This window comes from Pipra filicauda, unplaced genomic scaffold (assembly GCF_003945595.2).
Source record: "Pipra filicauda isolate LSUMZ 115617 unplaced genomic scaffold, ASM394559v2 scaffold483_size702785_pilon, whole genome shotgun sequence".
Taxonomy (NCBI): Eukaryota; Metazoa; Chordata; class Aves; order Passeriformes; family Pipridae; genus Pipra; species Pipra filicauda.
In genome coordinates this window covers 112,600-137,308 of record NW_024104624.1, presented here as the reverse complement: position 1 = coordinate 137,308, position 24,709 = coordinate 112,600, and the positions used below count along the sequence as shown (strand labels likewise).

The following is a 24,709-nucleotide window of genomic DNA, read 5'->3' as shown; positions in this document are numbered from 1 at the left end:
GTGGTCCCAGCTCCTGCAGCTCCTCTGTCCAGCAGCACGTGGGTTTGGACTCCAGAGATCACTTACTGTAACAAACCCTGCCCTTCGTGAGGGATTATATCATTTTAAAGAAGAAAAACATTCGAAAACCTCTAAAAGGAACACGGGAAAGCCTTTTTCCTGCATTGTTTTTCCTTCCTTCCTTCCCTCTGGCACATCCTCCTTGTTTTCCTCCTCCTCCCCTGCCCCGGCAGAGACCTCCAGAAAATGCCAAAGCCACGGATTTGGCCGCATCAGGTTCGGAGCATGTCCCAAACATTCCCAACGCGTGTGGGGCAAGTGCAACCGCCACTGGCAGTTTATTTTATTTCCTTTTTTTTTTTTTTTTTTTTTTTTAATTTTTTTTTTTCCCCCCAAAAAGCCCAGCCCGTGGCTCCCTCTCCGGCTGCGCTGGGATAACAATGGGGCGCTTTGTGCCGCTCTGCAGCTGCTGAAATTTGACGAGATCCAAGTGAAGAAAACAGGAGCAGGTGGGTCAACAACGTGACCCTTTCGTTCCCAGCAGGATCAGTGGGAGCCCCGGGATGGAGCCCAGGAAATGAGGGTGTGTTGGTTGGTGCCTCGAGGATGGGAAGTGCCCTTTGGAGAGAGGTTTGCTGCCGTTTATCCCATGGGTTTCGCCCCAAAAATTCCAGGGCTGGGCAGTGTTGCTGTAGGGGATGAAGCGGCTTCACTCCACGCAGGAGATCTTTGCTATGGTACCGGGGCTTTGGTTCCCAGATTGTCGCTGGTTTGTTGGGTTTTGTGCTGCTCCATGGCTGCCACATGGATGCTCCTGAAGTTCCCAATGGCCAAGGCCTGCCCTCTCCTCTCCCAGCCCCAAAGTGAGGCTGTCCAGATACAGCTGCCTCTGGATCCCTGGAAGTGTCCAAGGCCAGGTTGGATGGGGCTTGGAGCAACCTGGGAATAGTGGAAGGTGTCCCTGCCCATGGCAGGGGGTGGAATGGGATGAGCTTTAAGGTCCCTTCCAACCCAAACCAGTCTGTGATTCCATGATTCTATCACCATTTCCCCTCTGAGTCCCCCCAGGTCATGGAGATGACGTCCTGCATGTCCATGTTTTTGCTGTGCTAGTGCAGTCCTGGAAAATGCCAAGGGTGGGAATTCCTGCAGCTTGGAGGAGGGTTTGGTCCATGTTCCTGGTGTGTTTGGTGGCGATGGAGGATGTGGTTGTGTTGTGCTCCTTTCCCTGGCACTGCCACATCAGCAAATCCATCTCATCGTGGAATCCTGGAATGGTTTGAGTTGGAAGGGACCTCAAAGCTCATCTTGTTTCAACCCCCTGCTGTGGGCCTGGACACCTTCCACTTCATCACCTTCATCAGTGCTGCCCACTTGATAGAGAAGGGTAAGATTAGGGAGAAAACCACTGTTAATAATCAGGTGTGTGGGTCAGCAAAGAGCCGCTTGTTCTTCAGCCCTTCCCTGCCTGAGTGTGGTGACCTGGTTGATTCCTTGGAGGTGTCACAGTGTGTTTTGGGCTGTGGCAACCATTTCAAAGGTGGCAACACTCAAACTTCAGCAGAGACACAGTTGTGGCCTGGGAGCTGTCTGAGATGGTGAGGGATTTGGAGCCTGAGGCTCGTGAGGGCAGATGTGAACAACTGTTGGTGAGTCAGCGGCTGCAAACGGGAGGTTCCTGGTGATAGATCTTGTAATCCTGATTCTGATATCAATTTACAATCAAGCCCCAATGTGAGATGGAGCAGAGCTCCTCCCTGGTACCTGGAGCTGTGGATGCACTTGTGACGTTGAACATGTTCACATCCTTGGGAATCCTCCTGATTTAGCTGTAATTGTAGTAGAAGCTGTGTCATGTGGGGCATCTCAGGTAATCCCACCATCACAGGCACTTCCATTGCTGAGGGAGTAGTACCCAGCTCAAGCTCTTTGTTTGCTCAACATGAGGCCTGAAAGAGGAATGGACTCGGTGATCTTAGGGATCTTTTCCAGCCTTAATGATTTTCTGGGAATGACAGGCTGTGGTCAGGATGAGTCTGTGCTAACTGGGGAAGGGGAGAGCAGTGAGAGCTTTGTCAGTGGGTTGGGAGCAGGAAAGATCCAAGATGAGGAGCTTATTGGGGTGGAAGGAAGATGGATAGAGGCTGGAGAGGAGCTGAGTGCAGGGTGTGGAAAACTGATCCGCACGACCCCACTGCCAACTGCGGACACTCCATCCCTCGGGAAGGGCTGGGAATAAATCAGAGCCTCTCCCAGCTTATCTGCGCTTAGCCTTGGGTTTTAGCAGGGCCTTGGTGGGATGTGCTCTGCAGGTCAGGGGAGCAGCACCACCCTTCAGCTGGAGGGGCAGGATTCGGCCACGAGCCGAGGAGGTTTAGGCGCTGACTCCTGACCCGGGGCTGCGATGCGGTTTGTCCTTGGCTGCACTTGCAGTTAAACCCGGCTCGGTGCCGGCTTAGCTGTGCCCGTGCTGAGCAGCAGGGCCTGGAGCAGTGGCTCCCAACAGCTGGCAGCTCTGTTTACCCCGGGCTGGCCGAGCCGGCCCCTTCCTGGCACGGCCCAGGCGGATTATGCCCTTGGTCCCGCAGCCGCGTGGGGCCGGTGCCAGGATTCCAAGTTGTCTCTTTGGAACAAGGAGCACAGGTGCAGGGCCGGGCTCCTGCTCCGGGCAGCCAGCGCTTCCCGGGAAGGCTCGGGACGTGTGTGCCGGGAGCATCCTCTGATGACCCGTTTGACCCGCGGGAATGGGGTCGGGCAGGACCACGACATCCTTCTGTACCTCTTCCCTCTGCACACACAAACACCTCCCTGGGAATTGGGGTTTGGATTAAAATGACTTTTTGAAAGTAGGAGAAAGCGCTGCTGTGTCCTCGGGAGAGGCTGCTCTCCGAGGGGAAGGGATGCACAGGGATGCAGAGGCTGTTTGGATCCCGCTCCAACATCCATCCTATGGATCTGCAGGGCTAACCCAGTGATTAACATATGAAAACCGTGGCTAACAGTGGGATTCTTGTGCAGGCAGGGATGAAGGAGATGGACGACCCTTTTGGTGCCAGTCGGCCCCAGAGCTGCTCTTCGGGCACAACCAACCTCTCACATTTGGAATTAGCTGGTGCTTTCCTGGTGCAGCTGCTTTTAGTACAATATTCTTCACTTCTCCTCTCTGAAGCGCTAATTTAGGCAGTTGGGGTGTGTTTGCTGGAAACCACAGGATGTATGGAGGGAGAATTGGGAGTTTTTAATAGCTGTGTGATGTATAATAATCCGAGGGGGGAAAAAAAATCCATTTTTATTTAAGGGATTTTGTGTGCATTAAGGTAAAAAACCCGAGTTTTCCTGACTGCTGCTGAAAATATTTTAAAGCAAATTCAAGGTAGTTTTGCTTGTGTGACAGCATCGAATCGTGGGTTTGAAAACTCTTCTGGTGGGGGATCAGATGGCTCAGGCTGGATGGGTTTGGAATGTTTGCTGCCTGTTTGGGCTGGGCGAAGGGAGGTGTTGTGGATCACACTGGTAAAAGTGCCTGGAGAACCCTTGGGAAGGAACATGGCACGTGAGCCAAGGACACTGCCTGGTTTAATTTGTGTAGACATGTAGGTGGGAATGTGTCTTAAACGTGGCCAAGAAGTGTCTTAAATGGCTCCAATACTGAATTTTCAAGAATTATCCTCACCAAGGTGCTTTTTTAATGGTTTAAAGTACAGTTGTATCACACAGAAATATTTGAGGATGATAATAATTGGAGGTGGGACAGAGCTGGAGTAATTTGGTTTTGGCAGCAAAATATTGTTAATTCAAAATGTAGTGGGGGTTGGACTTCACCTGTCACAACAGGGCTGTGTGTTCTGCCTCTTCCAGAACAATCATTTCAGCATTTATGCTCTGGGCTGGGACAAGAAAATGCAAAATGCAGATTTGCATAAATTAGGGAAAGTCTGGCTTCTCCAAAACATCCCATAGCACAGGGAGCAGGTTCATGGTGTGATCCCAAGGCTCTGCTTTGATCTCAGCTCTGCTGGTTCAATCCAGGGTAATTTTGTTAAATCCAGCCATGTGTAAAATCCAACAATGGGGAAAACTGGCCCAGTGGACCATTTGGACTTGTTACCATTATGATTTTTCTTCATGATAAAAAAATTCCAATTGCACTTAATATGTTGGTGATAAATAAGACTTAATGAGATCTTAATCAATGTCTTTTGAAGATAAAACTGCCCCGTTTCGGCACAAATCCAGCACAGTCAGAAGGACTGTTGGCTCCGTGACTGGAGGAATCAGTGGCACTGCTCAGGGCACTGAAATCACATTTTTCTTTGCTTCGCAGAAGTTATTCATTTTTCTCTCACTTCACACTGCATAAAATACCCATTTTTATGCAGTGTGTACTTGGAGAAGAACAACACAACCCAATGCCTGTCGTTCACTCTGTAGCTTCAAACACCTGAACCCCCACTGTGTGTGATGTATTGGGACAGTTGGTACCTAATTTCCCCTAAATTAAACCTAAAAAGTGTTTAAGGTGTTTTTTTTTTTTCTTCATCAGTGTTTAAAATTAGCAAGAGGATAACTTAGAGCACCGTAACTATTCTCTTTTTCTCCTTTCTCACACGTTGGCACCGCAGGATGGGAGTCGCAGCTCCTGGAAACAGGATTCCTGGGGATATTCCTGTGCCCTCTCTGGACCTTGTCCCGCCTTCCCCAGCACACTCCTCCTTCCAGCATCGTCATCTGGGGCTTCCGCTGGCTCATTTTCAGGATCATGCTCGGAGCGGTGAGTGGGGTGTGGTGCTTTGCTTCTTTGAGGGGACAGCAGAAGGGATGTCTCACCCCAGCACAAGACCTGCCCCTGGTCCATCAGAATCCTGTGGGTTGGGAATTTTTCCTAGTGGAGAAGGAGCGTGTAGAGGGAAACGCTTCCCGGAATCCTTGCCCTCGCTCTTAGTGGTTATTTTAAGGATAAAACAGGAGTAAGAATGTCTATGTTGGTGTGTTGGTGCTGCCCCTGGGATTGGCCCTTGCAAAGGATTGGAAGTGGAGCCTTGGGCATTGTGGCTTTTTCATAGGACTGTGAGGAATCCAGTGGGTAATTCCCAGGAAGCAGCAGTTCTTTTTACCCAGTTCTTTTTCCTTTGGATGTGCTTTCCTGAAGTGTCACTCTCTGCTCTGTCATATCAAAGAGAACAATTGCTGCCTTACTGTCCCAGTGCCAGTGGAAATTCCCAAGTAGCTTGTAAGATAATCCATCAGGAACTGCCCCATTTCTGTTGCAATAAAGGTGTGGCAGGGGCGTTATCCTGGTATCTCCATCTGCTTGGACACTTCAAAATATCCCAGAGCTTTAAGGATCATCACTGTTGGAGGGGTGGCTGGGTGGGTTTTTTTGTTGGTTGTTTTTTTTTTCAGGAATCTCATGGTGAATGTATTATTTTGGGGCATTTGTCACCAATGGAATCTTCCCAAATGTCAGCATAGGCCCTTCATCCTCTGTGGATGGAGGCTGGATCCTGGGGGCTTGGTGCTTCTCAGCTTCTAAATGCTGCAAGAAAGGCCTGGATGTGACACTCAGTGGGTGACAAGGTGGTGATGGATCAAAGACTGGACTCGATCTTGGAGGTCTTTTCCAACCTAAATGATTCTGGGATTCGGTGATTCTCGACTGTGATGCTGATTATAGAATGAACTGATTGTCTATGACACCAAATGTAGGGAAACCCAGCTAATTTCCTTAAAAAATTAAATGATCACCAAGTTTCCCCCCTGCTTTCCTTCTAAATTTGGAGTCTGACTGAGCTTTGCTCCTGCTAATCTGTGATATATATTCTGAATTATGGGACAGGCTGGATACAAAGGAAAACCATGCTCCCCAAACATCTTTGTTACTGTTATCTCTGTGCTGCTTCTCTTCTTTAGCTGGAGAGTAATAACTCTCCCGTTATTGTCAGGAGAGCCTTTGCAGAGGAGTCGGCTCCTGTCACATCCCAGAGTGTCTGGGATACTGATACGTCAGGAACAGGCACAGGAACGGAAAGCATGGAAAGGTCATTAAATGGGGATCTACACAAGGCAGTGGAAATGGGTGATTGATGGGATCTTTAATGTTTTGGGGCCCAAACACATGTCCTTCTCCTCCGGGGCCAGGGTAATGACGCTCGCAGGCGGCGGGAAGGGAGTTTAACGCGTGACAGCGAAGGATCCTCCTGGAAAGCTGGTGCTCCTGCTCCCAGGGCATCTTTGGTTTCCTCCTAATCTGGGCAGGAGCTGAAGCTTGTGCACAAGTGTGTTCTGGAGGCACCTTTTCCCAGGGGTGGGATTGGCAGGGATTGTATTTTACGCAGAAAGGACGTTCGGCTTTTCCGGGCAGTTCTCTGAGGACTCTTCTGGGTGGTTGGGGAAAGGCTTTCCTTGGAAAATCCTCCAAGCAAATGGCATTCCCTCTGCTCAGCTGTGTTTTCTCACCTTGTACTGGGTGTTAGGTGAGCAGTGCCATGTTTGAAATACACCTCAGGTGGGCAAGGAGGTCTCCCTTCTGTAATGTGATGGCTCCCAGTGAAGACTCCACGTTCTCCTGTTTTCTGTGGTTGGTTCCTGTATCATGGGGCTGATTTCACTTGTCAGTCTTTTTTTTTTTTTCTTTCTCCATTCAGTGTATCCTATTTGGGCTCTTTTCCCATGTGGAGCTCTAGCAACCAGAGACTTCACATTGAGCAAACCTGCTCTAGTGGAAGGTGTTGGAGGAAGGGTTGGAACGAGATGATCTTTAAGGTCTCTTCTGACCCAAACCATTCTGTGATAAGGGAGTTTTGCTGTTTCCTGGCTAATCTTCCCCCAAAAAATCATGTCCAGATCTTGCTTCATTGTCCATGTCTTCCCTGGGGCTGGCTGGGCTTGCTCAGGGGAGGTGGAGCAATGGGAAGTGGAATAATCCCGGCTGTGTGTGGCGGGAGCTGAGGAGTGCAGGGGCTGGCGCTGCTGCCGGGGTTTGATTGGCAGCCAGTGCTGGGCTGAGCTCAAATATTGCTGACTTTTTAAGAGGCGTAATTACGTGATTCAATCTATATGTTTGATGTTCCTAACGAGCCGTTAGCGCGGGATGTAAAGCCGGATGATGCTTCCTGGGAACACGCAGAGGCAACAGAACAGCGGCTCTTTGTGCAGGCGAGCACTTGTTGGGAAATAAGTGATGCAAACAGACATTTGTGGGGCTGATTTGCCTGATTTGCTCAGAAGAGCTCAGTGCCTTGATGCCTCCGTCGTTCTGCTCGTGATAATCTCTGTCACTTGGGTTTCTTGGAATTTTGGAAGGTGCAAAACGTTGGTTCGCGTCCCCGCCAGAATCACGGGGTGTGGGAGCAAAGGTGTGTGCCCAGACTTGTGCCACCCCTCCAAGTGAAAGGGTGAGAGGAAACGGCCTCAAGTTACACCAGGGAGGTTCAGATCAGAGATTAGGAAAAAACTCTTCACTGGCAGAACGGTCAGGCATTGGAATAAGTTGCCCAGGGAGGAGGTGGAGTCACCATGTCTGGAAGTGTCCAGGAGGTGCCTGGATGTGGCACCTGGGGATGTGGTTTTAGGAGTGATCGTGATGGTGCTGAGGTGACTGTTGGAGTAGATGATCTTGAAGGTCTTCCAACCTTGGTTCTGTGATTCTGTCTTATCTGAGGACATCACCCAAACTACGGTGACTTGCCAAGAGGAGCAGCCCTGCTGCCAGTAGGGCCCTTTCCTTGGTGGTAATGAGGTGGTTTTTGATCAACATTCCCCATCTGACTTGTGGGGTGGGAGCTGAGGCTGCATCGAGCTCAGTCCTGAGATGTGCTTGTTCCCCAAGGGTTTCCAGTCAACATTTTCCTTTCCAGCAACACTGCTGGGATGTGTCCACTCACTACCCAAAGGACTTGTAGGTAACATTTTCCCACTTGGTGATGTGATGTTCTGTACAAATCACAGCATCATGGAATGGTTTGGGTTGGAACAGATCTGAAAACTCATCCAGTTCCCCCCCATGGGCAGGGACACCTTCCATTAGACCAGGTTACTCCAAGCCCATCCACCCTGGCCTTGAATTTCCAGGGATGGGCAACCACAGCTTCTCTGGGTAATGGAGAAGAATTATCACTGGGATGGAAGGAGGAGGTGGGAGAGGTTTGAGCACTGGGGGTGTAACAGCACTTTGGGAAACGGGGAGTAAATAGAGAATTAAGGTGGAGCTGTCCTGCAAAGGATCACAGCCATATGGAATAAGTTACCAGGGAAAGTGGCTGGAGCAGAGGCTGTGAGTGAGTCTGAGACATCTTGATTAGTTTCTGGAGGAAGGGATTGAAGAGCGGAGTGAAAAAGCAGGGAAACGGGATTTAAAGCACATTACCACTTTAATTTAAAAGTGCCCAAAGCAAGGAAATTCAGATTTAGAGCTGCCAATCTCCCCCTGGCTGCTGCAGGTGTCGGGGTTGGGAGGACTCCGGGGTCTGTGTCCAGATGGGTCCGTGCCCCGCGGGCTCCGCTCCCGGCCGGGGCCACGAGCCCGAGCCTCAAGTTTGCCCCAGGAATTAGATCCTTTGATGTGTGTGTTATGCAATAATATATAATATCAATATTTAGAATATAAATGTGTTTTTATGTACTCATCTGCTCTGTGCAGTGTCCTGGACACCTTCCTTGTGTGATGCCCTTAAACTGTTCCAGGGCAGCTCCCGGCTCGCCAGGCCAGTGGAACCCCGGGAGCTGGGATGGGATCCCTTGGAGAAGGGGTTTTCTTCTCCCCTTTATCCTGGAAAGCCTTTTCCAGGATCAATCCCTCCTTACCCAGGGTGTGTCACACACAAGGTCCTGAGGAGCACAGGGGGAATTTAGGGAAACTCAAGTGCATCTTTTCCAGCTGGGATTTGTGACTTGGCGCTCCCTCCCCTTGCTTTGCTTCCTGTAAACAAAATTTCTCTTTATTTTTTTCTCTCCCACTTCCCGGATTTCCCTTTCTGACAGTGACTCCAGACTGACCCCCCCTTCCCAAATCCAAGCTCAGCCTCTCTGAGCTGTTCAAGTACATCCTCAGAAGCCGCTGCAGAACAGAGGAGTTTGGAGCAGTTTTTGGCAGGCAGAGACTTAAAGATGATTTAAATCCTCTGGCGTTTCAAGTCTGCACAAAAGATATTTTCCCCTTTTACAGGAGGAAAAAAGATCATTTAAAGTGATAGTCTTGGGAAATAATAATAATAAGCAATCATTTTTCCCCTTAAATTGTCAAAAATTTTTCCTGGTAAATGTTGCCCATCTTTCCCAGAGATGTGTTTTCATGGAGAAAGGATCAATTATTTCCAGATTATTTGTATATCACTTGATATTTGATACGTTTTGAAGTGATTTTGAATTTTCTTTACCATAAAAAGAAAAAAAACAACACTTCATTTAACCAACTGCAGCAAATCCTTTTAGAAACTTGTGGTTCGTGTTAAACTCTTCGTGTTTCTTGTTTTGTTTTCGCTTGGATCCTGTTAAAAGTGTCATAACGTGGGTGGCATTTGAAAGGTTACTGGAAAGGGTGGGGATGTGATTAGCTAATAAGGGAGATGAACTTTCTGGCAAAAATACCCAAGACTTTGAAGCAAACAGAATCTGGATGCCTGGAGTAAAATCGCATTAGATGTAATGAAATAAAAGTGGGAATTTAAGGCCATCCCTAAATGTAAAAGGAGGAGGAGAAGAAGAATCCAACGGATGTAGTTGTCATCTCGGTGACAAGCGTGCCCTGATCCTGGGCATTATGGCTCTGAAATTGAGAATAATTATTCTAATTTGTTTTATTACATTAGCGTGGGTAGGAGGGAAGAAAGGGAGCTTTCTTCCCTGGCTTTCTCATTATTCATGGGCAGCGCGGCGGGGCCCGGCTCCCGGCTCCCGCGCCGGGGCTTCATGGGAATTTTTGGAAAATGATGTCTGCAATGTTCTGACCTTTGCCGTCCCAGCTGCAGCCCTCCTCCTCTCTGCAGGGATCCCACACTTGACTCCTTAGCAACCTCCTTTGTGCCTCTGATCTCTCTCCATTTGTCTGGTAATGGCCCTTGGCAGGAAGACTTGTTGTTCCTTCGGTGGCTGTAAAAGGCAGGAGCCGCTAATGCCAAGGACTTTTCAAAATCCCTTTCACCCACTCCTTGCAGCGCTGCCTTCAAAGCCACCCAGATGCCGGTGCAGTCGTGGTGGCTTCTCAAAGGGTCTTTTCCGGGAGTTGAAGGGGGAAAACCAGCAAATCAAACAACAACAAAGTCAACAGCAGTGACTTCTCTTCCAGGAAAGCGGTTTCCAGTCCCTCTGCTTGTGGTGGTTTGTGGTTGTGTTTGTGGTGACTCTGGTTTGGCTTCTGTGCTGGACCAACCCTGCTGTTTTAGCAGGATCTGGATGTTCACCTGACCTTCTGCAGGTGGGACCTGTCCTGGGGCCATCTCAGAGCCCGTCTGTGCAGGGGGTCCCAGGCAGGTGTAGGGTCTGTTCACCTGAATCATCATCAAATCCTGGAATGGTTTGGGTTGGAAGGGACCTTAAAGCCATGGGCAGGGACACCTTCAACCAGACCAGGTTGCTCAAAGCCCCATCCAACCCGTCCTTGAGCGCTTCCAGGGATGGGAATTGCTCCAGGGAGTCTGGGCCCTGATCTATAATGTGCTAATGTTGGACCAGAACTAATGTTCTCCAGATGATGGGAAGTGCCATCTTGTGCAGGCTTGGATCTGAACTAGAGCTTGGATCTGCTCTTGGCTGTGGGCTTGGAAGTGATGTGCAAGGCACAGAACAAAGCTGTTCCATCAGCAGTGTCAGCTGAGCAGCATCAACCTGTTGTCTGACTGAAGGATCAGAAGGTATGGAGGGGTTGGAGTTGGCAGGGACTTTAAAGCCCACCCAGTTCCAACCCCCTGCCAAGAGCAGGGACACCTCCTACTATCCCAGGTTGCTCCAAGCCCCATCCAACCTGGCCCTGAACACTTCCAGGGATGGAGCATCCTGTTATTTCTCTCTTTCCATGGAAGAAGCAGCAGGGAGTTGGTTCAGTGGGGTTGGTGTGAACATCAGGCTTGGCTCTTGCTAAAGCCTTGAGTTTGCTGCTGTCAGAGCTGTAGAAGAACATTTCCACAAAGCCTGAGACCTGTGTCACATGTTCCCTGGGTGGCACTTCCTAAAGAAAGGAATGAAACGCTGCGTGCAGGACACGGGATCCAGCTCATCCATCCTGTGCCACAGAGCTTAATCCATCCAGCAGAGTGGGACCCACGGAGGGCAGGGGTAAGTCTGGCCTAAATCCAACCTCTGCCACCAGCCACAGTTCACAGCAAAGATTTGGGCTCATCAATTATGCAAATATTTAAAAGCATGCAAACAATTTCCACAGCCATAACGTGACCCTTGGGGCATTAACGGACCATAGAAAATGTATTGAATTTTCAAATTGCTCCAGCCTTTGCTGGGCTCGGGAATGAAACTTTGTGTCCTTTAGGAGGTATATAAATAAGAAAACATCATCAAGTGCTGTCTTGGAGCAGCCCAGAGGGAGTTTTAGACACCCAGCAGAAGGAGGGTCTTGTTGGGTTCCTCGGATTTACGTGCTCCAGGTGCCAGGCTCTGGGAGCCCCTTCTAGCTTTGCCATGTAGTCCTTAAACAATTTTATTTTTAAATTTGACCCTTGCCAAGCTCCTTCCTCTTCCATGAATTGGGCTCTAAATTACAGCCACTTTGTTTCAGAGCACGCTGGTGAACGTTTGGCTTTCAAAGAGATGCCGAAACCGCTTTTTCCGCGGGCGGCAGAGGTGGTGTGGGAAGGGCACAACTTTGGGATTTTCTCTGGGAGTGTTTCTTATATTTATATGATGAGGAAGATGAAAAGCTGGAATTTAGTATTGCCCATCATGGAGATTTGTTGGTGGGTTTTCACCCATCTTTTTCACAGTGAAGACACAGAGAGGTCTTTAAATTGACTTTAGAGTTTCTGCCACCGGTGCCCCGTTCCCCACCCTTCCCTCTGGAGCCGGGATCAATGGGGGTTTTGCAGACATAGCTTGAGTCACCAGCCTTTTGCTCGGCTTCCCGTGCTATTGGCCTGTCTGTACCATTTTTTTCAGAATTAATTTTGGGCTGAAAAAGTCTCAAAGAGTGCTTTGTTCCTCCTTGACACTCACTCCAGGGAGAAAAAAAAAACCAAGGAAAGGGGAAAAAACCATGGAAAATCTGACATCTGCATTGTAGAGAAAAATCAATAGATAGGGAGGAATATAATTATCCCCCACTCCTGAAAGAATTTTGCAGATATTTTTTGTAACAGTGACTCATATCGGCTCGGAGCTTGAATGACATTTTAATTATTTCAGCTTTTTTTCAGTTTGAATCACCCAAGTGCAGAGCTGGGAAGGGGCACAGCTGGGCAGAGCCATCCGGGAGCGGGGGAAAGGCAGGGTTTGGGGGGTGGGAGTCGAGCCCTTCCCTCCCTCTGCGTGATGTTGGAGCAGGAGCTGTGGGGCTTGGTGGGCAGAGCTGGGGGCTGCACCCACAGCCACGGGGCTGGATCATCCCATATCCAGGATGGATCACCCCTGGATCTGTGGTGGATAACCCCTGAGTCCATGAGGGATCACTGCTGGATCTGTGGTGGATAACCCCTGAGTCCATGAGGGATCACCCCTGGATCCGTGAATCATCTGTGCTGGCATCAGAAAAATAAGGGAGCAGTTCATCTTCTTTGGAGAGGTTTTTCTCCTTGTGTGAAGTGTAAAATCCTCATGGAGGTTTCTGATGTTGCATCTCAAACTGGTGCTTGTGCCTGGGTGTGATCCTTGGGGAAGGGGGTCAGGGATGGAAGCGAGAGAGATGATGGAGGAGAAGGGAGCAAGGGTGATGCTGTGGGTTTGGTTTGGGCAGGTTTAATTAGAAGGGAATCGGGTAATTAGAAACTAATTAAAGCAAACAAAAAAGGAAGGAGAGAAGGAGAGGTCTGAGGAGCAGAGACTGGCCAGGCTGGGTGGGGCAGGGATGGGGTGGGAGGACTGGGAGGGCTGGAGGTTTGACCCACAGGGACCTTCCCAGTAGGATGTTTCCCCTCGTTTCTGTTGGGTGGCTGAGCTGCATCCCGGTGGGACAGCCTTGGGTGAGCTGGGAGAATCCTTGGAGCAGGGAGATGAGGGTGGAGAGGGGTTTCTGTGATTCCCATTCCCCGTGGCTGGGATGTGGGTGCAGTGAAGGGCTCCTGGGTGGGCACACACAGCACCCACGCTCTGAGCCTTCTGCAGGGCCAAGAGGGGCAGGTCCTGGGGATCATGGGGGGTTTCCCTTATGGAACATCTACCAGTGAACCAGGAGCTCTTCCCCACTCAGTGTTCAGCTTAATGCTAACATCAGGAGCAGGGGATGATACAATCCAAGGAGCAGTGTCCAGATGTGCTCCTGGGAAGTGAGGGCCCATCCTCCTCAGGAGCTCATCCTGCTGTGCCTCAGGAAGGTGAATCCCAGGATTCACAGGGCAAAGGCAGATTTCAGTGCCCTGAACCCAGGAGGGACGTGTCTGTGGAGGCAGTGGCACAGTTCCCATCCTTCAGGTTCTGCTTCCCAGTCCCAGGTCACATTCCCTGTGTGCCGTGTGCCGCGGCCTCGGCTTTGGGATTTCTACCACGACTTCATCAAGCTCGTGAAACGTAGGAAACAAAAGCTGTTCCTAAACTTCCTCTCTGCGGCTTAATGTCCTCTGAAATCCCTTTTGTTGGATATTTTCAGTGCTGGGGAGAGAGAGGGGGCACGTGAGGTGACTCAGTGGAGCAGGACTGGAATTGGTTCAGTGGGAGTGAAGGGGGGATTTTGATTTCCACCCCAAAAGTCCCTTGGCTTCCAGTTGGCAAATGGATTCATCAATGTCCCGTGTGTGAAGGAGAATTTATTAGTCATAAATAGCAAGTTTTGAGCAGGCTGAGGGAGTTTTATCAACCAGACTGGGTTGATGCCTCAGGGGCTGGGTCCAGCCCTGCAGCAGAGCTTGATCAATTTTGATTTGATGAATTTTTCCGAAGAATTTGCTGGGAAATAGATTATTTTTTTTCCCTTTGGTTGCTTGTGGATCTTGCTCAAGTGACTGCATGGTCACTTTGCCTTGAGCACTGTAGTGAGACATCAAAGCTGGGAATGATGCTGGAGGAAAATGGGGTCTTGTCCATGTAGCTGGTGTCTTATCTGTCTGTCTTATTTATCTTCTCTAGCTTATCTAAAATAAAAGTATGGTGACAAAAGTCACCCGTGGCATATCCAGAGTGTGGGAAATGCTCTTTACCCATGACCCTGAACTCCTGGATGCAGAGCAGGGCTGGTGGATGGAGAGTTTGTGGGGGCTGAGTGAGGTCAGCAGTGATTAAACCCAGGGATTTTATTGAACACCATTAAAATAAATTAAAAAAAAAAAGGTCCAACATGTAATTTTCCTTCTCCTGTGAAAAATGCTGGTGGATTTAATGCACCTTCATTCTGGGAGCCTGGAGGTTGGTGTTTCCCAGGTCCAAGCAGATGCTGCATCTCCATCCTCCCCCTGGGCCGTGCCCTCGAGGGAGCAGATGTGGAAAGGAAGGAAGGAAGGTGATATTGAGCCCATATTTCATTGTGGAATTAATTCAGCCCAGGGGGAACATTCTGAAGTGTCCATGTGGAGAGAAGCACAGGGGGATGTCCGAGCGTGCGGAACCCCCGGAGCCGCTGGACATTCCCAGGATAGAGACCCCAACCTTCCCCTTCCCCAGGCCAGGATTGCTTGGTGCTCCAAGGAACTGGGGGGCACCTTCTGGCTGCCAGAAGCTCGGCCTAAACCATCAACCCCCAGTGTCTTTGCAGCCTCCTTCCCATCAGGATGGATTTAATAATCCTGGTTGGAGCGGGATTCAAAGCAGGGCCAGGGAGGTGAAAGGGCAATTGCTGGTTCACTTGGCCACCTGTTTCCTTCCCTTTGGCTCATATTTAATTTGTGTTGCCGAATTCCTTCCCCTTCTGATATCCTGAAAGTCCCCTCGGACACCCCCTTGTGCAAACAGAGCTGGTGGTTTTGGGGTGCCTGGTTTTTCCTGGGGTTGTAAGTGTGTAAATATTCATTTGCCTTTATCATTGGAAAGGGAAAATAAACTTTAAAAGCCATTTTCTTGCCCCCCCTCCCTTTTTAGTTTTGTCTAGTAGAGCTGATCATAAAAAGGGGAAAGTGCAAAAATGTTTTCAAAACTCCCCATCTCCTGCCCTTTAGCCTCCAAAATAGATGCAGAATTCAAGTTTTCAGCTACTGCTCTGCCAACTCAGAACTAGAAAGAAACTTCCCACATTTTTTTTAACTTTAAAAAAAAGGGAAAAAGCATCTTTTTAAGTAATTTTTAGAATTTAGAAAAGGAGAAACAAGTCAGTGTGCAGAGTTTGCTACAGCACATCTTTTCCGTGGTTCTCAAATGATCCCATTGCTACCTGACAGTACTGGGAGCATTATACCAAGGTGGAATGATATCTAGTTATTTCTCTCCTTTCTTTGTTTTCCATTTAATTTGTCCTTATCATTCACTCCTTGAACTCTGCTTAATATATTCCCACCAAATATTTCTTGCAAGATGTTGGTGTCTTATGCCCAGACTAGAGGAGAGTCCTCCAGGTCTGCTGGAGTCTCCTGGGGTTGTCCCATCCTCACATCCTCTGGCTCCTTTTCCTTCTAATCCCTCCCATGTCCTCTCCTCATCCAGAGGGAGGAGGATTGGGGTCCATCAGAGGTGCCCCAGCCTCTCTGGGAGCAGGGAATGGGGAGTTTTCTCGGGCTTTGATCTGGCAGCATAATCTGCTGCAGCTGCAGAGCCCAGGCTGGTTCAGTGGACACACAGAAATCATGGAAAGGGGTTGGGAATTGTCAGCAGGCTGAGAGAAACCCCAGGAATGCAAAACCCCGGCAGATGTGGGGATTCCCAGCTCCTCCCTTCCTCCTCCCACCCTCCTGTGCTCACTTGGACCCAGAGACCACATCTCAAACTTTGCATCTCCCAGAGAATGGGAGCTGACTTCCAAGAAAAATGGCAGCAGGAAGCAAATAATTGGGTAAAAACCGAGTCCATCCAAGTGTGGAGCATCAAGGTTTGTCAGGACCCACCCTGGTGGGACCATACCCAGGGACCCACAGCACCAGGGCGAGAGGAGATGGCCTGAAATTGCGCCAAGGCAGGTTTAGTTGGATATTAGGAGAAAATTCCTTGTGGAAAGGGTTGTCCAGCCCTGGCACAGCTGCCCAGGGCAGGGGTAGAGTCACCATCCCTGGGGGTGTGGATGTGGCACTTGAGGACATGGTTTTGTGGTGCTGGTGATTGTTGGATTTGATGATCTTGGAGATCTTTTCCAACCTCAGTGCTTCCATGATTCTTCACAGCAGGATCATGGAGTGACCCACCACGTTCTCCTTTCGTGGTTCCTCCTCAGCAGAGCTGAAGCCACAGAACACAGGGGTTTTCTGTGCACTTCATGCTCTTGTTTCTTAGCCCAAATTCTTGGGAAAACTGGAAAACTCCCTTGCCAGTGTGGAAGTGGACCCAAGGCAGCAGCAGGGGAACGATGACTTGAAACACCCCCTAATTATGAGAGTGGGAGTTTTCTGTGCTGAAAATCAGCTTTGATGTTAAGGGTTTTAAGTGACTTTCCTGCTTGAAAGCTTCATAGTAAACAAAATGTGATGAACTGTCTTAGTGACTCATTGCAGGGAAGATTTGGATTGTCAGTGTGGTGCTTTTCTCTCAGATACTTGATTTAATTATCCCTGTGGAATCCTAGAGCTCGAGAACAGTCTGGGCAGGCAGGAGGGAAGGTCATCGAGATAACTGGCCTGTTTTAATATTCCACCATTCCTGCACAGAGCTTTCCTTAGCTCTGTCCTGCCCCTGCCAGGGCTGCCAGCTGAGGCACATCCTGTGAGATGCTATCAGTGGATCCTGTAACTTTAGAAAAGGTTGGAGGGCAGGACGAGCCGGGGATGATTCGGGAGGGGAAGATGAAACCCGGAGTGTTGACAGCGAGTGTGTCTTGTCCTGGCCCCTCCTGCTCCAGCCTGCAGAGTGATGGGATCTGCTCAGGAGCTCCCCACCACCCTGCTTTCCCACCCCAGTTCCTGTATGATATCACTGCATCCCTCTCCTACCTGTGAGGAGTTATTAAACTTGGCTCTGTCCTCTCTTTTCCACACTCAGAAGCCCTGTGCTCTCAGATCAGTCAGACAGACAGACACACAGCCCAAATACAGCCTTGGGAACTGGGTATTTCAGGATATTTAAGAGGTATGGACTGTTTTGGGGAAGTCTTAGATTTTTATTTTTTTTTCTTGAGCCCTAAACCTGCTAAACTTAGTTTTATGCTGCAGGTGAAGACTTGTTGTAGCATGAGCAGGGAGGTGGGACCAGAGGAGCCCCTGTGGTCCCTTCTGTGGTTCTGTGAATTTGGATGAAACCACCAGGCCAGGATGGGCCATAGTGCTGGAATTTCCTCCTCTGAGCTCTCAGATTTTAGCCATGAAAGGTCACTGATCTCTGCTTGAAAACCTTCCCTGCTGTAAATGTAAAGAAGCTTCAGGATGCTCCCGGTGCAGCAGCAACGGGTCCTTCCAGGAACTCCCTCTGTTTTTCTCCTAAGGGAGGCAGGAACATCATAATTAGGGGCAATGTCAGAGGTAGGTAAATACCCCCTAATTGTATGCAGATGATAGAGCTCGCTCAACCTTTTGACTAGTGAAGCTTTCCTCAATTTGGGATATTGTGATCCTAATCAGGGACCTTTCCCCACATCAAAGCTGAGCCCGAATCCCTTGGGGCTGGCAGGGCTTGATTGCAGGGCTTCCTGCTCATCCCTGCCCAGGTGTCCTTCCTGCTCTGGACCACTGATTCCTTTCTGCTCTTCATCTCTGAGGCAAAGAAATTTAATCCCAATATTACTGCCAGGCCTGGAATGGACCCAGTGGTTTGGAAATTTCCCCTCTTGTTGCCCTGAGATATCAGTGCACGGCCAGCTCGGATACCTGCTCGTTTCCTTGCCAACCTCTAACCTGAGGTGGAGCAGAGCTGTCATTAGTGCATCCATCTGTGTTTGGATCTGTCAGCTTCCTTCCCCTGCTCCTCTTTTGTTTCTCTAATTACTTTGATTGCATCTCTGTGGCCAGCTCAGGGCAGGCTGTGGGTCCCCATCCCGCTCTGTCGCTGCTCCCTTTTCCACAGGCAGCAGAAGTGGCTCTGCCAGAGGGAAGCTGTGCAGTTTGTATTTTAAAATAGTGACTATGGCTGTGTTTAGGGCTGCAGGGAACACTTATCTGTTACAGAGTGGCCCAGTGGCAGAGCCTGGATTTTCCTATTGCTGGTATCCAGGGATTCTGCTGATCCTGGGCTGCTCAAACCTGCTCTGCAAAGGCTCAGGTGTGGGCAAAGCATCTTCCAGCACCCTTGAAGTGATGTGGCCCATTCCACAAGGATTTTGGGTCAGATTTTCAGTAAAATGGCAGTGGAATGAGTCACATGCACAACATTCCCTTGGGAACAACAGCTGGACCCGGAGTGTGGATGTGCCCTGGGTCTCCTTCAGCCTCTGCCATTACAGGCTGTGTGTTTAACCAGAGCATTTGGCATCTTGAGATACAAGATAAAATAAAATATTTATGACTGTATGCTTGTCTTTTTTCCCCAGGGGCTGATTAAAATCCGAGGGGATGGCTGCTGGAGAGAGTTAACATGCATGGATTATCACTACGAGGTGAGTGATCTGTGCATAAAACCTCATTTCTCTTGTCTGCTTTCCTTTGGTAAATTAATTTTCCCAGACCTTTCCTCTCCTGCCAGGCATTTCTCCTTGTTTTCTTACTGTATCCCAGCCTTCTGGCAGTGCAGGCAGTGTCCACGTGCCAGCTGGGTGATGCTATTTTTCCCAACCACAGTCCTAAAAGACCAATTTCTCCCCTTCCCTCCCCTCCCCATCACGGATTCAGGAACAAACCTGAGCCTCACTGAGAACTTCACTGTAAAAAATGCTGCAGGGGAGGGACAGAAAGGAGCTTTCTGTGGTGTTGTCCTGAGACCTTCCTGCTTCCACTCCCAAAATGTGGACACATGCAAACAGAAACGGAGCATCCTGGTGCTGTCCAACATGCAGAGCATGATCGTTGGCAGTTCAGAATTCCATGGTTTTATCTTTTTGGCATCTGTTTCAGTGATTATGGTGTGTTCTGATTAGAGACTGTGGGTTGTTTTCTGGCTCTGAGTCTCGTCTCCTCTCTGGTTCCAGAGAAGCTCAGCTTCAGCTTCCCCTCTCTCTTCACCTTTGGTTTTGCATTTGTGTTTTACAGAAATGGGGTTAAGATAGAAAATGCTGTGAATGGTGATGCTCCAGGGGTGAGGAGCCCTGGTTTGGTGAAGGAAACAGTCCTGAAACAATATTCCCTTCTCTGGCTTCACATCACAGCCACTGGGAGTGGCCCAGGATGTTATAACACCTCTGGTCGCTAATCCAAGTCCGTCTGACATTTTGGAGCATAATTCCTATTGGGACCAGCTGAGGGAGCTGGGGGGGCTCAGCCTGGAGAAAAGGAGGCTCAGGGGGGACCTTCTGGCTCTGCAACCCCCTGACAGGAGGGGGGAGCTGGGGGGGGGGTCGGGCTCTGCTCCCAGGGGACAAGGGACAGGAGGAGAGGGAACGGCCTCAGGCTGTGCCAGGGGAGGTTTAGATGGGATATCAAGAGGAAATTCTTCATGGAAAGGGTTGTCAAGCATTGGAAGGGGCTGCTCAGGGCAGCTGGAGGACATGGTTGATGGTGACTGTGATGCCTGATCCCTGTGGTGTCCTGATCCTGTGCCCAGGTAACGTGGTGCTGGTGGATGGTTGGACTCTTAGAGGGCTTTTCCAGCATTAACCATTCCGTGATTCTATGAAGTCTGGAATTCTGCAGATCCCAAAAGCTCCATCTGCCTTTCCAGCTTTAATGCTCCTTTTTTTGTTGTTCCCATCAGTGACTTTCCTGGGGTTTCCCCCACTCAGTGCAGGGCTGACCTTGCACAAAGGCTGCTGCTCCCTTGGCTCTTGCAGGACACCAGTGGTCCAACTTCATTCCTGGTAAAACTATGGATGGAAAGACCCTTCAGTTCTTAATCTTGGACATGAAGGTGGCTGCAGCAAATTCCCCATTTTTGCTGGGCACCTGGCAGCACTCTGGGAAAATGCAGCTCAAAGCCAGCCCCCGGCAGCCCCTGCTGACCCCAACCCACAACAATCAGGCTGCACAATCCCAAACCTCTCAAATCAAAACCAGAACCAGTTCTGGAGCCCAGAAGGCTAATTAAGACCATTCCTGTCCTATCCATAAGGCAGGATCCCCAGCCTGTGCAAGTAATTGGGAACAGGGGCAGGGGGCAGAGCACGTTATCAATATCAATTATTTTAATCCGCACAAAAGAAGCTGCAATAAAAGGAAAATGAAAGAGGCCAAACTTTGTCTACCAGCAATAATACAACAAAAATAACAAAGGGCTGCGATTCACCTGCTGGTTTCAACCAGCCAGAGGGAGGAAGAAAAGGGTAAAGCTGAAGATTCCTCTGGGAGGGAGGAAGGGAGTTGGGAATCTGCTCATAATTAGGATGATAAAACTGAGTATTGGACTGGCTCGAAGTGGACTCGGGCCAAGTGAGTGCTGTGATGTATGTTGGCCACCCCAGCTCTGCTGTTCCAGCCCTGAGCTGGAGTCCAAAACCTACATGGGCTCCTCTGCCAAGAGCATTAATGCAAAGCCACGGCCCCCTCCCTGCGTGGGGAGCGCCCGGCTCTGTTTGTTTGCAGGAGAACCAGGAGCTCTGCTCGTGGAAAAGAACATTCCCACCTTTGTCAGGAGGGGTGGCTCGATCAGTTGAGCACTGGGGTGGTTTGGGTAATTAAGCAGAGCGGATTTTTCCTGCCTCTTTCCCCTCTGATGTGTAGTAGGGCCTTAATCCCAGCCTGGCTGGGAGCTGCTCTGTCCTCTGGCCCCTGGCACTGTGTGAGTTGGAGAGGGGAATGGCAGAACACGTGGTTTGCACGGGAGGGGTGTTTTCCAACCAGCCTCCTCTGATCCCTGGGGATTAGATGGGCTCCAGTAGGTGTGGAAGAGAAAAGCAGACTCTGGTGGGGATGGAGAAGACTTTGCTGCACCACCAGACACAACTTGGCACGTGGAAACATCCTGGAGGTTGGGATGAGGGCTGGGGGGAGAACATTGGCTGGATTAATCATGGCTCTGGGTGCCAGGAGTCCCAAACTGCAATCCCAGCTTGGCAAGGCACCGTGAACAGGGAATTTCTCCTCCTCCTGCATTGATTTCTTTGCTAACCTGGTCAGAGGCTCCACGGTGGGTGTGTAGGTTTGTGCCCTGGGGGTCCTGATCCCCTGTGGTGTCCTGACCCTGTGTCCATGTCAACATGTCAAAATGGACATGCCTGGGTGCTGCCTGGCAGGTGAAGTGCTGGGGTTTTCCATGCCATGGGTTTTATTTATCCCTCTTTGTGTTTGCCGTCGTTTCACTGCTGGCTGTGCTTAGATGGCTCTTTGCCCTACAAGAAATCCCAGTAAAAGGGAGTTTTTTTCCTCAGTGGAACCTGTTCCTGGTGCAGTTGATGCAGAGAGAAGCTGCTTCTGGGTTTCAGGTCTGTTTGTCATCAGGATTATTAAGCATTTTGATGACTGTGCACACACAGATTTACAAATCTGTGTGCAGGGCTTGCAGGCTGGAGCTGGAATTCTGCTTCCACTGGAGCATATGGGATGGATCCCAGAGTGTTTGGAGCATGGCACCTGCCAGGGAAGGCAGGCAGCCTTGGTTCCCTGCTCGTGCAAGCAGAGGGCTGTGGCTGAGCGTGTCCCCTGTCCCTGCCTGCTCCAGAGGGATCATTCCCAGAGCCCATCAGCTCCATGCACCAGGGAAAAGTCTACCATGGAAGGTTTTGAGCCACTCCAGGCCCTTTCTGGAGCCTGCACAGCTTGCAGGACACCTCCCAGGTGTGGGCTGTGAACAGGTCCCAGGTCTGTGAGCCAGGGATGGGATCAGGGAGCACCACCTGGCTCCCTCCTGTGCCAGGCTTGGTCTGATCCCAGCTTTGCTAATTCTGGGAGTGCTGCTTGGCTGGCACAGGCACAATGTCTTAACGTGCTCCAAATGCAGAAAATCCTCTCGTGTTTTAACCTCCCTCCCCAGCCCTGTGGATCCCAGACCCTTTGGAGCACCTTGAGAGCAGATGTCTTGGCACAGGGCAGGTTTGAGTGGCACGGGCAGGAGGAGAGGAGCAGTTTGGACCCATAGCCATCCCAAAGGGAGCCAGTGGGTTCTTGGATCCTGGTGATGTTTCTGGCAGAGCAGTTCAGCAGATAATCAGAGTGGCTGGGAAGGTCCTGTGTGGTCACATCCATCCCGTCCCGCCGTGTTCCCCCCCAGAAATGCTCCTGGTGGGATGCAATCCAGGGATGCATTTTTCTAATGGCTGCCAGAGCGCTGTTGCTTTTTAATTACAGACAGATATCTTGTAAAACTCAGCCACCAACTGGTCAGGACAGCTGCAGGAGCAGCTGCTGGGGCAGGAGCCCTGCTGGGCAGGGTCTGCTCTGCCAGCTCTGCCCCAAAACCACGCCAGGGCTGCTGGACACATCCCAGGGTCCCTCCTGAGGGACATCCATGGCCTGTGTCTGAGGAAAGGAAAGACATGGAGGGGCTGGAGCCTGGTGGAATGTCCTGGGTGCTAGTTAGGGACACCTCAAGTCCAGTTTCAGGCCCCTCAGTTCAGGACAGACATTGAGGGGCTGGAGCGTGTGCAGGGAAGGGAAGGGAACTGGGAAGGGGCTGGAGCAGCAGGAGCAGCTGAGGGAGCTGGGGGGGCTCAGCCTGGAGAAAAGGAGGCTCAGGGGGGACCTTCTGGCTCTGCAACCCCCTGACAGGAGGGGGGAGCCGGGGGGGGTTGGGCTCTGCTCCCAGGGAACAAGGGACAGGAGGAGAGGGAACAGCCTCAGGCTGTGCCAGGGGAGGGTCAGGTTGGATATTAGGAACAATTTCCTAGAAGGAAGAAATTGTCCAGCCCTGGCCCAGCTGCCCAGGGCAGTGGGGGAGTCTCCATCCCTGGAAGTGTTCAAAGGGTGTGTGGATGTGGCACTTGGGGACACTGGTTAGTGGTGAACATGGTGATGGTTGGACTCGATGGTCTTAAAGGGCTTTTCCAACTTTAATGATTCTGTGAGGCAAAGGGATAAAGGGAAAGGAAAACTAAACCCTGTTCCTGAGGCAACGAAACCTTTGTCAGTGTTGGAAGTAAGACCCAGGATGTGCTTCCCAGCTCTGGAGTCATCTGCAGGTGCTCAGGATGGAAGCAGGAAAGTTTGAAGGACTTTGCTGAACCAATTTCTGCTTAATCTGAGCCCTCTTTTGGCCCCAAATGTGTCGGTGCTGCTGAGAAAAGCTTTGCTCTGTCCTAAGGCTCTGCACAGTCACAGGGGTCACTCCTGACTTGGACAAATTGTCACTAATTATTGTGTGACTGTTCTTCCCAGGGAGGGGCTGTCAGTCAGTGCTCCAGCTCCTGGAGCAGATCCCCTCTTCCTGGAGAAGCTCTCCAGAGCACAATATCTTTTGTGCCTAATTATGGGCTTGCTGACTGATAACTGTGCTGATAAGGAGGAGGAGGGAGCTCAAACTGCTCCTTAACTGCCTCTTCAGTTCTTTTTTCCCCTTCTCTTCCCCTGTTTAGACCTCATTAGACTTTTCATCCAGCTTTTCCCAACCCATTATGGCACAAAGAGTAAATAATATCCAGCAATTCGTTTCGATAAATCAGAAAATGAGCTGCTTTCATGAGCCCTGAGGCTCAGGATGGGCTTTATTCCAAGAGTTTGCATTGCTGGAAGGGAAAAGTGTTCCTAGCAGGGAAGCAGGTGCTCGGATTTTGTGCTGAAAATTTTAAAGTTACAAATGAGTACGAGGGAAGTGGTGCTGAATTACACAGAAAACAGGAATAATTAAAAGAAGTAACCATGCAGAGCATTTCGGGGATCTTGTTAATAACATTAATACTAACATTATAAAATATTTATGGAACATCCTAAGTGTACAATCCTTAGCCCTTTATGGAATTTTCTCCAGTCTGAAGACATTAAAGGTGAATCCTGGCAGGGCTGATGGTCACAATCGTGAATTATTGAAGGTGATAAAAATGTGCTTTATTTTCATCTCCTGGTGCAAAACCAAACTGTTCTTTGAGTCGAGGTGACTGATACCACAGGGAAGGACGTGCTCGTGTTCAGCTGCTGTTTTTGTCCTTTCCATTTGGTCATAGGGTTGGAGAAATGACCTTTTCAGGGGCATAATTGCAAAACCACTTGTCCTCATTGACACGTCTCGAAGGGCTGCTCAGGGGGGGATTTGAAGCTGAGGATTAGGGGCTTTCTGCTGGGTTTTGGGGAGCTGCATGATGTCAGTGGAGGAAGGGCCAAGGCCTGACCTCTCCTGTGATCAATTAGGTAACAAGATCCATCATAAGGCAAGTGCTTGGAGCAATAATATTGGCAGATAAATGTCAGCAGGACATCAAAAGCTTATTGTGCTGGATCTGGAGTTTGGATCAGGCTGCTGCAAAGAAGGGCTTGATCTGAGGCAGGTTTTCAGATGAATCCCAGGTCTCTGTGTCGGATGCAAGGGATCTTTGAATGCA

General features: G+C 50.0%; 1 protein-coding gene across 1 annotated transcript in view; it reads left to right on the top strand.

The window, feature by feature from the left end:
• LMF1 (lipase maturation factor 1) overlaps positions 1–24,709 on the top strand; it is a 158,369-nt gene that overhangs the window by 48,342 nt on the left and 85,318 nt on the right. The window contains exons 4-5 of the mRNA XM_027751201.2: positions 4,623–4,771; positions 18,686–18,751. Coding sequence (XP_027607002.2) covers positions 4,623–4,771; positions 18,686–18,751 — 215 coding nt within the window. The remainder of the gene's footprint in view (positions 1–4,622; positions 4,772–18,685; positions 18,752–24,709) is intronic.